At 39.4% G+C, this 10696-nt stretch overlaps 1 protein-coding gene across 2 annotated transcripts; it reads left to right on the plus strand.

Annotated features, from left to right (window-relative positions):
* Positions 1-4088: 4088 nt before the first annotated feature.
* LOC116700581 (keratin, type I cytoskeletal 15) lies at positions 4089-10280 on the plus strand. Of its 2 annotated transcripts, none has more exons than XM_032533905.1 (9): positions 4089-4470; positions 6136-6261; positions 6539-6621; positions 6853-7009; positions 7172-7333; positions 7454-7579; positions 7747-7980; positions 8991-9031; positions 9135-9180. In XM_032533905.1, the coding sequence occupies exons 1-7, from the start codon at positions 4168-4170 to the stop codon at positions 7978-7980; spliced, it is 1191 nt and encodes a 396-aa protein (XP_032389796.1). In that variant the 5' UTR covers positions 4089-4167; the 3' UTR covers positions 8991-9031; positions 9135-9180. The 2 variants fall into 2 exon arrangements, with proteins under 2 accessions (XP_032389796.1, XP_032389787.1); XM_032533896.1 differs by having other exon boundaries at positions 4091-4470; positions 7747-7976; positions 9135-10280.
* The last annotated feature ends 416 nt before the right edge of the window (positions 10281-10696 follow it).

Raw genomic sequence — 10696 nt, forward strand, 5'->3', positions numbered from 1 at the left:
GTGTGTATGTGTGTGTTTGTGTGTGTTGTTTTATGGCGTTGAGTTCCTGGTCATGTTTAGAAAGTAGTTTTCCCTTAATGATATAACTACTAACTGGTTTGTCTACAGCCTTTGATTCTTTGGAAAGTATTTAAATATATTCAATGTTCAAACTTAAACAGAAAGCAATTAAAAAGAAACAATTTGTGATGGTTGAAAGCAATAAAAAGAAACATTTGTGATGTTTGAAAAACATTGGTTGTTCTCTGCCCTCCTTTGACAGGTTTCTTTGATCAAGACAACAATGATGGTGCAGGTAGGTAGCTAGTGCAGGGAGCGTGGAGTTATAAAACCACTATCACCATAAACTTTGCTGTGCTCGGGTTAATCTATTAAACCCCTTCAGCTATGTTACTCTGTTTTATGGTTAATGTTCTATCTCATATAGAAGATGCTGCATGGGAAACCAGCAATGTGTCACGGAATTTGATGAATTTACCGTTCATCAGATTAAATGAGACAAAAAAATAGCAAAATAAAGACTCTCTTTCTCTCACTGGCTCACTTCTTTACCGTCTCCTGTTGGTGAGGCGTAAGGTAGTTACAATGGGCTCCAGTGCACAATAGTTACTACCAGCTGCCATCGTGCAGTCACATGATCAAATAGAGATGTGACATTAGACAACATCAACACGCATACAGTAGACTATTACATCATTACATATCTTTATGTGGCAAAAATAAATGAAAAAAATGAAAAAATGAAGAAAAAAAAATAAAGTCAGGGGTGCAAAATTGTCGCCTTTCAGCCAAAATCACAGTTTTGAATTGTTGGTATAAATTGTGTCGATCCAATGTTTTTTGTGCCCTAGACTGATGTCATCCTTGCATTTATAGCAGTAATTACATTAATTCTAGGGTGCGTCTTTCCAAAGTGTGTCTTTAACATTGTTGGAGGGCTCGCTCTGCCTAAGGGCCCCCTGACCCCCAGTGCAACCACACGGCCTGCACTGTCTTGTTTTTGTTATACATCCTTGATCTCTGAGCCCATGGTGAGACGGCTGTCTTGCATCACGCCACTGTAGGCAGCCCACCAGATCAGCTTCCCTGCGGTTGGAGATAAGGGAACACTATTAACACTTGCGATTGGCTGTGTAGCAGAAAGGAACATCCCCCCTGTCTATGCTAGTCAGAGGCAGGCTAGAAGAGGGGCACCAGATGGCACTGCCCCCCCCCCACCCAAATATGATGACCCCCCCCCAGTACCCCCCCAATCCATGTTGGCAGTAGTGCTGTCAATCTGACAACTGTGATTTCTATTGGATCAAGTACGTCACGAGCTGGCCGTTCTGTCAATTGTAAAAGAGTGATTTTTCAAAGTAAACTTCTTTGAACTTAAATTTGAATGTGAGTGAAAGCCACAAATAGTGGGGTGCAGTGTTAACTGTCACTTTCCTCGGACGGGTGCGGTCCACAACTGATTTAGATGATTTTTTTTGCCAAATGTTAGACAAGCTTCCAAAGAAAAAGGTGTGACTGTGATTTGATTGTGTGTGTGTGTGTGTGTGTATGTGTGTGTTTGTGTGTGTTGTTTTATGGCGTTGAGTTCCTGATCATGTTTAGAAAGTAGTTTTCCCATAATGATATAACTACTAACTGGTTTGTCTACAGCCTTTGCTTCTTTGGAAAGTATTTAAATATATTCAATGTTCAAACTTAAACAGAAAGCAATTAAAAAGAAACAATTTGTGATGGTTGAAAACACATGTTGGTTTCTCTGCCACTCCTTTGACAGGTTTCTTTGATCAAGACAACAATGATGGTGCAGGTACAGGTAGCTGCAGGGAGCGTGGATGTTATAAAACCACTAATCACCATAAACTTTGCTGTGCTCCGGGTTAATCTCATTTAAACCCCCTTCCAGCTACTGTTACTTCCTGTTTTATGGTTAATGTTTTTTTTCTCAAATTGAGAATGCATGCATGGATAAAAGTCTGCTGATTGCAGCTACAAGATCTTGGAAACCAGCAATGTGTCACAGAATTTGATGAATTTACCGTTTATCAGATCAAATGAGACAAAAAACTAGCAAAATAAAGACTCTCTTTCTCTCACTGGCTCACTTCTTTATCGTCTCCTGTTGGTGAGGCGTAAGGTAGTTACAATGGGCTCCAGTGCACAGAACTCCTACACATTGCCGTCCCCTCCCGCTCCCTCAGATCTTCCTCCTCTATCCACCTCACTGTCCCCCATGCTCGACTCATCACCGTGGGGACCAGAGCCTTCAGCTGCTCTGCTCCCCAGCTCTGGAACTCACTCCCACCCGACCTCCAGCTCGCTTATCTGTAAATACACTGTTCCTGTTTTGTTTTGTTTGTTTGTTTTGTTTGTTTTGTTTTTTGTTTTATTTGTTTTGTTATTACTACTTACACTTTTATGTTCCCTGTATCTGTCTTTTATTCTCTGTAAAGCGTCCTTGAGTGTTAGAAAGGCGCTGTTAAATAAAATGTATTATTATTATTATTAATAGTTACTACCAGCTGCCATCGTGCAGTCACATGATCAAATAGAGATGTGACATTAGACAACATCAACGCGCATACAGTAGACTATTACATCATTACATATCTTTATATGGCAAAAATAGTTTTGAATTGTTGGTATAAATTGTGTCGATCCAATGTTTTTTGTGCCCTAGACTGATGTCATCCTTGCATTTATAGCAGTAATTACATTAATTCTAGGGTGCGTCTTTCCAAAGTGTGTCTTCAACATTGTTGGAGGGCTCGCTCTGTCTAAGGGCCCCCTGACCCCCAGTGCAACCACACGGCCTGCACTTTCTTGGTTTTGTTATACATCCTTGATCTCTGAGCCCATGGTGAGACCGTAAGGGAACACTATTAACACTTGTGATTGGCTGTATAGCGGAGAAGAACATCCCCCCAGTTCTGGTAGTCAGTGGCGGGGCTAGAAGTGGGGCACCAGATGAGATTGGCCCCCCGAAATATGATTGACCCACCCTAGTGCCCCCCCCCATCCATTCAGCTAGAGGGCTGTCAATCTGACAACTGTGATTTCCATTGGATCAGAGTACTGTCACTTAGCTGCCTGTTCTGCCAATTTTCCCAGTTCTAGTCACATGACTTAATAATGTTCCATGATGACTATCCTATCTGATACCATGGAAGCATCACTAGATTTATTTTTTTTTAAGTGGCAGACTGAGCTTATAGTATAGAAAGTGTGTATTGTATTTGGATATACAATTTGTTTAAAATGAAAACAAGTAAAATAATGTTGAATGTTAAAAAATTACATTATGTTGTTCTATCCTATCGAATATTTCCTAAATTTCAAAGCGTAGTTTCTGTGCTGTATTTTATTGGTCCTCCCTGTCCCACCCCACTTAAAAAATCCTGGGATTGCCCCCAATAGTAGTGGCCATTGTTCCATGGATGTTTTATAATAATGAGTGTTGCACACACCACTTTTTGACAGTTGAGTGCAGCATCCTGGTAGTCATAATGCTCTCTATTGTGCCACACTTTGTCAGATTGAACCTATGCACTCAAAATAGCAAGTTAAAAAACAGAAGTGCGTTAATTGAGACACAGCAATAGTCAGATAATTGTCTCAGTAATGTCAGTTGCACAGAAGTTAATTGCTCATTCAAGCTAACATTAGCCATCAAGTAAGGCCCTAAACACTCAACCCCTGAATGTAGTGAATCAATAAATGTTTTGCTGTATTGCTTATGAATTCAACTTTTTTATTTGTAAAAGGAAGACTGTTTCTGCAAACATCATATTGTCTCTTTAAAGAAATTCTGTCAGTAGAGGCTGCTTACACTGCGTGCAGACATTCTGCCACAGCCTCAGTATAACAGACATGGAAAGGAAAAACAATTATCTTCATGCCTGTCTGAATGTCAGTCTGGTTATCAGATTCAGCAAGCTGCCTAACCAGATGTTCAACCTGTCTTCAACAGGGTGTCACAAATGCCACTGAATAAACAGGTTAGTAAAAAAACATCTTTGCCTATTAACATACCACACATTGCTGTGGCATGGGGCCAGTCTCGCCCTCTCACTCATATAAAAATGGCCACTTGTCTCAGGCAGAAGCACTCCTCGGAGACTCTCCAGCTCAGCTCGTCACCTTCAGGTCAGCTCACCTCCATATCTCACCATGTCGGTCTCTTTCAGCCGCCAGAGCAGCTACAGCGCCCGCAGCATCTCCAGTGGCAGCGCTGTCCGCCTGAGCAGAGGGGTGCAGCTGGTTGGAGATGGCCAGACCCTCATCTCCACCGGTTCCTCGCAGAGGCGCACGCCCAGCGTGTACGGGGGCGCAGGAGGTTATGGGACCCGCATCTCCCAGTCAGCCTTCTCCTCCTCCGGGTCGCTGTCCTCGTACGGCGAGACTGCAGTGATCAACAACGAGAAGGTGACCATGCAGAACCTCAATGACCGCCTGTCATCCTACCTGGACAAGGTAAGCCGTGATGATGATGATGATAATGATGATGATGAGTGATAGTTTTAATATTTAAGCATGCAGGTTTTCAAATGTATTTCTAATTCTATTCTGGTCTTCCACATAAGGGTTAGTTTTGAGGTGACCCTGTCCCACAGTTCAGAATAGATTGAAATGTGTGAATCTATTTAGAAGTGTCTTCCATATAAGGAGTAGATTGAAGATAACTATCCCACAGAAATAGATGGATTGAAATGTGTGAGGGCAAGAAGAATATAAAAAATCTGTTATTCTGATGTTCAGGAGTCACTCCTATACAGACATATTTGTGTGTAGAACAGGCGGCTCTCTTGTCATGAAAGTTTGTTCACTGTTTGAATAAATGCTGCAATTAACTTGTCATCTGTTGAAGTATCCACCATCATTTCCCGATATCATTCCCAGATATCAATGATGATGATCACTTCCCAATGCTTTACATTCCTTTGACTTTTTCTTACTCCATTATTTACACAAATGATTTTTGATTGGCAGTGGCTCAATTTACTCCTCATAACAATATGCCTGATGAACACACAACACACTATATAACCTGTCCTAACACATACACACATTCAATACTTTCCTGCATGTGCAGGGACTCACGCATACCCACAAAGGGTAAACTCTGAAGGTTTTGTTCACAATGGCTTGTCTTAAAGCAAGTAATAATGCCTCTTGTTCACACTGGCCTTTAACACATTCCTTCTTAATGCACTTTCAATGTAAGTGATGTGGGGGGGGGGGGGAAACACAGCTTTTGTTCTGTGCAAACATCCTTTATGCACGTGTATATTATTATCATATTTTATTTCAGTGTATCGGAAATTAATATGAGGCTTCAGCAGTTTGAATTAGACATTTTTCTACCCTCATATTAGCTTCAGATAAACTTTAGAATATTCAAATCTGAATAAATATACAGTAAGACGGTTGTGTTAACTTATATGGATCAAGACAGTTATGGTAAGTTAATTTAATTGTATAAAGATTAGGGAAAAGGTCAGGGGTTTCCAGAAATTTGGGTTGGCATTGGTAGAAAGTACATGTATTTAAGTACTGACTGTACTTATTTACAACACTGTGAAGTAAATACTTTATACTAAATGCAAGTATTGGACTTTATACTCTACTTTCTTTATTTGGGAGTGACTTTGCAGATTAGTATAACCCATAACCTCATAATAAGTAAAAATCTTTGTAAAATAAAGAACCCATTAATACCTTTACCTGAAATAAGTTCCATCTTGACTAAGCTACAACATTAAAATGCTTCTTACATATACATGCATCAGTGAGTAATAAAACACAATGCAGCTTTCTGCATAACTACTCTGCAATACTACTTTAATATACATTTTGTTAGTTATACCAACATAACTTTAAAATAATTAAAGAATAAAGTAAACGATTTGAGCGTATATCAGATGGTTCACGGTAAAAATATGTATAGTATATAAATGGCACAAGGTTTTAGTTAAGTTGGAAATAGATTTGGCCAGTATAAACCCAAGAAAAAAAGAAATTATCATCCAAGCGCCACTCAGGAGTAACGAGCCAGAACTAGAGCATTTTATGAATGAACACATCTGTCATTTGTCATCTGTCATTGCGTGATGGACCACGCTGTGTTTGTGTCTGAAGGTGCGCTCGCTGGAGTCCGCCAACAGGAAGCTGGAGCTGCAGATCAGAGAGTTCTATGAGAAGAAAGCTCCTGTTTCCAGTGACTACACCCACTACTTCACCACCATCGCTGAACTCCGAGCTAAGGTACCGCTCACATGTTACACATCATGACACATTAAAAAAAATAAATCTAACAAAACTATTCTATAATACAAGAAACACAGCTAAAGCATGTATGACACGTGAACACTTAATTATCTAGCTTTCAAACTAGAAACCCACAGTAGAAAATAACGTTTCTGAAATATAATTTGTATTTTTTTGGCGTCTGCTACTGTATATAAATAGCATATGTACTGATGAGTCTGTCTGATTAAAAAAAGCCATCATTTTTTTCCCTCCCTTTCCCCTCCCTTTTTAGATCATGAGTAAATACTCAGAAAATCAACGTATCATCCTGCAGATTGACAATGCGCAAATGGCTGCAGATGACTTTAAAATAAAGTAGGTTTACCCTCCTTCCTTGAATCATGCTGAAGTCAATTATGCAGCCTCCAATAATTTAATTTTTTATATGTTTTAAACTAATTTTAAGACAGTTTGGTTATTTTAGTCTGTCATTTAAAACAGTTTAAAAATATGGTTTGGAATAACACGTACATCTACTGGAACAGCATAGAGAATTAGGATGTAGCCTAGGTGTTTTTTTCTCATTCAATTATCTTCCTTCTGTAGGTATGAGACGGAGCTGAACATGCACACGATGGTGGAGGCCGACGTGTTACGTCTCCGAGGAGTCCGAGACAGCCTGACTCTCGGCATCACTGACCTGGAGATGCAGCTGGAAGGTCTAAAAGAGGAGCTGGTCTACATGAAGACCGCCCATGAGGAAGTGAGAAAAAAACAGTCAGAGAAAAGTCTCCTATTGTAAAAAAAAAAAAAGCAGGATGGCGCGCTTTCTGCTCTGTTTCTAAGTACAATGGTGCCATCTGTTGGTGTGGTGGCATGCATGACTTACACACCTGTATAAGATAAAAATGTGTCCATGTTGCAGGAGAAGCGCCTGCTGAATGTCCAGCAGGCTGGCATGGTCAACGTAGAGGTGGACAGCAAACAGTCTGTTGATCTGACGTTGGTCCTGCAAGAGATAAGGGAGCAGTATGAAGCTATGGTGGTGAAGAACAAGCAAGAGCTCGAGAAATGGTTCCAATCTAAGGTGAGGTGGGAGAACAATGGGCCTGAAAATGTAAAAACAATGACGATAAAAAGATTTACATATGGGAATGTGATGATATTTATTGTATGTGTGTGTGTGTGTGTGTGTGTGTAAAACAAGGTGGAACTTCTCAATACTCAAATCACAACATGTACAACAGAGGTGAAGACATTTTCCACCCAGCTGTCAGAGCTGAAGAAGACCCTCCAGACTGTGGAGATAAATCGGGAAAGCCTCCTCAAAGAGGTAGGCCACAGATGGACTGACTGAACGCAATTGCACTCTCTCACTGTGCATGTATTTGTTTGAGCAATTATTTAATTTAGTATTGTGCAGATACATCATGAAGCTATAACTTTATCATTTCCTGTCAGTGCAATTCTTTTTAATAGTTTTTCCCGTCTGTCCTGCAGATTCAGTGCTTGCAGCAGAATAAGGAAGAAGTGAACAGTCGATACAGCATGCAGCTCAGCCAGCAGCAGCTAACCATCAACACGCTGGAGGTAGAGCTGCAGCAGCTGAGAGTCTCTCTGGAGCAGCAGCAAGCCGATTACAACCTGCTGCTGGACATCAAGATGAGGCTGGAACTGGAGATCGCTGAGTACAGGAGGCTGCTGGAGGGGGAGAGCTATGAACAAAAACAGTGAGTGTTTAATTTCTTTAAAGTGAAAGCAGCATAGCAAGGCAAGGCAGCTTTGTTTGTATAGCACATTTCAGCAACAGGGCAATTCAAAGTGCTTTACATAAAATCAGTTAAACAGATAAAACACAAGTACAAACAGTTAAAAATCATAAGCATTAAAAACCGATAAAACACATGAATAGACAGTTAAAAACTAAATAGAAACATTAGGACACATAAAACACAAGAATAAAAGTTACAGTGCAGCATAAGAAATTTAAAGAAATGAGCAGTCATTTCCTGCAGTCAGCAGGACATTAGCTACAGAAATACAACATGTATCTAATAAATGGGGAAATCTCTGTATGCGTGTGTGTGTGTGTGTGTGTGTTTGTGTATGTGTGTGTGTCTTTGTCTTTGAAATATCTCATGAACCGTTCATCCAATCTACTTGGTTTTCTGGGTACCCAATGAAATTAGGGTTTGAAATTTGGAGCAGTTTGGACATTGGATATTGGATATAAATACATTTTTAATTAAACTAAAAGGCTCAACAATTAAGGTTGGGGAAAATATGTTGAGAAAAATAACACTGGCTCTTCTCTGTCTATAGACTATAGACTATGCCCTTCACATTAAAAGCCCAGCTTAAATTCACTCAGAGTATTTTGCTAAGAGGAAACTCAATGAAAAGGCATGTCTATCCTTCATAATTTGGCTATTATTACTCCACATTTTAATTGTGATATTTTGTTGGTAAAATCTGAATCTGCATGTTCCTCTGTCAGGTAAATAGAGTACAATGTTTTCCTCTGAATTAGAAGTACACAGTAAGGCAGTAGTTGGCTCTATAGTGGAGTGGAATATCAGGTGTGTTGGGGTCCTTTTGTAACTGATTTTGGGGCACAATGGTTCTGGAGAAAGCTGCGAGAAGCCACACCACAAGCCGGACAATCGGGCCGTTCCAAACAGGAACATTTTGAACAGGCACCATATGCTGCTAGTGTTTTAAAATAATGTTCCCTCTCTCTATAGGGCTGTGGTCATCAGCAAGGTTGTGGAAGTGCAAGTAGAAGGTAAGAATCCCAATCATTCACAAAAGCAACGTTTCTCATCTTGTAACAATATCATTGACTATTGGCTCATTGCACACATGGTGTTTGTTGTCGACCTCTGCAGAGCATAAACCCCACATCGAGAGGAGAGTGAAGACCATCGTGGAGGAGATTATTGATGGGAAGGTGGTGTCCTCCAGTGTTGATACCCAAGTGCAGGAAATTCAGTAACACCTCTGCTGACGCTAAAGTTAAATTTCTTTCTTTATTTACTAGCTAAATCATATAATACCTGCTTAATGAATACTTTACTAAGTCAACGTTTAACTTAAGTAATTTAAATTGGCCCTATACCTATGAGGGGGAAAAAACTAAATGAATTAGTAATAATGGAGGAAAATGCAAGTGAATAAAAAAATGTGAGTGATCAATTATTAAAAGTGATTTGATTCAATCAGCCGTGATATATTGAGAACAGAGCCATGGTTCATACTTTGCCCTGTATTACATTCATCATTCATCTTTCACAACACAAAATTACCAGTTACCATTTAAGGAAATTGGCCTCAATAAAAGTGAAAATAACGTACAGTAATTGAAAAAAGTGACACATTGTCAATTGATTTGATAAACTTGATTGGCAGCTGATTATCAGAGAAACACTGTTTCATTCTGTTCATGTTGTGAATGATGAATGATGAATGTAAGATGGGAAAATGATGAAACATGGCTCCGTTCATGACCGTTTTAATCAAATCAGCTTTAAATTAATTCCCTTTAAAGTTTTCAATTTACATGCACTTTTACTGCTTCTTTTTTTAATTCACATGCGTTATCATCATCATCTCCATTTTCTTAATTTACTTTTGTTACTTCATGTATACCAAGATAGTTCCCAAACAAATCACATATAAAAAGCACTTAAGGGTTTTAAGTAGGTTACTTTGGGATTTTCTTTCTTTTCTTTTAAATACAATGATATATGGCAAGGTTGCGGCAAGTGATTATTTTGCCCTGATAGATGTGTGAGACCAAAATATGAATAGAAACACCAGAAAGCATGTGTATTCTTGATCACAAATGTGTATTACAATCCAAAAAGGTGGATTATAATTTGAACATGGGGTTTTCTTTAGCAAAAAAACTCAATAACGTTGTTGTTGTCTGAAGCTCAAGCTTGGGGCCTCCTGTATTTTCCCTGTGCAGATACTTTGCCCATAATCACAACCATTCACCGAAATAAAGCAACATCTGACATTGTTTTTAAGGGGATATGTTTCTTTTTTAATTTCACTAACGCCCACTAGGCGTCACCCTTCTCTTTCTCTATGAAAGTTAAGTCCTTTGTGGATTAAGTCCACATTTGTAGATTGGATTTTGCTTGAGTGGAAACAGATTGTTGCTGCACAAGACACATTAAGAAACACAATTATTCTAGTCAAAGGACAATACACAATAATCTACAAATAGCACAAAATCAAGGCACAATATTGATGCCATGTTGTATGTTGTGGGGTAATAATCATGTGTGATACAACATATGATTTTCACAGTAACATGCAGAGAGGAAAACCTTTTTTGAAGTGTAGATTTGGTTCTGGGAGGTTTACAACTCACCTAAGTTTCTTCATTTGGGTGGAGTTCATCGGTGAGTCAGCCGCCTAAAGAGTTAATCCCTTGGTCAGA

Source organism: Etheostoma spectabile, chromosome 2 (genome assembly GCF_008692095.1).
Source record: "Etheostoma spectabile isolate EspeVRDwgs_2016 chromosome 2, UIUC_Espe_1.0, whole genome shotgun sequence".
Lineage (NCBI taxonomy): Eukaryota > Metazoa > Chordata > Actinopteri > Perciformes > Percidae > Etheostoma > Etheostoma spectabile.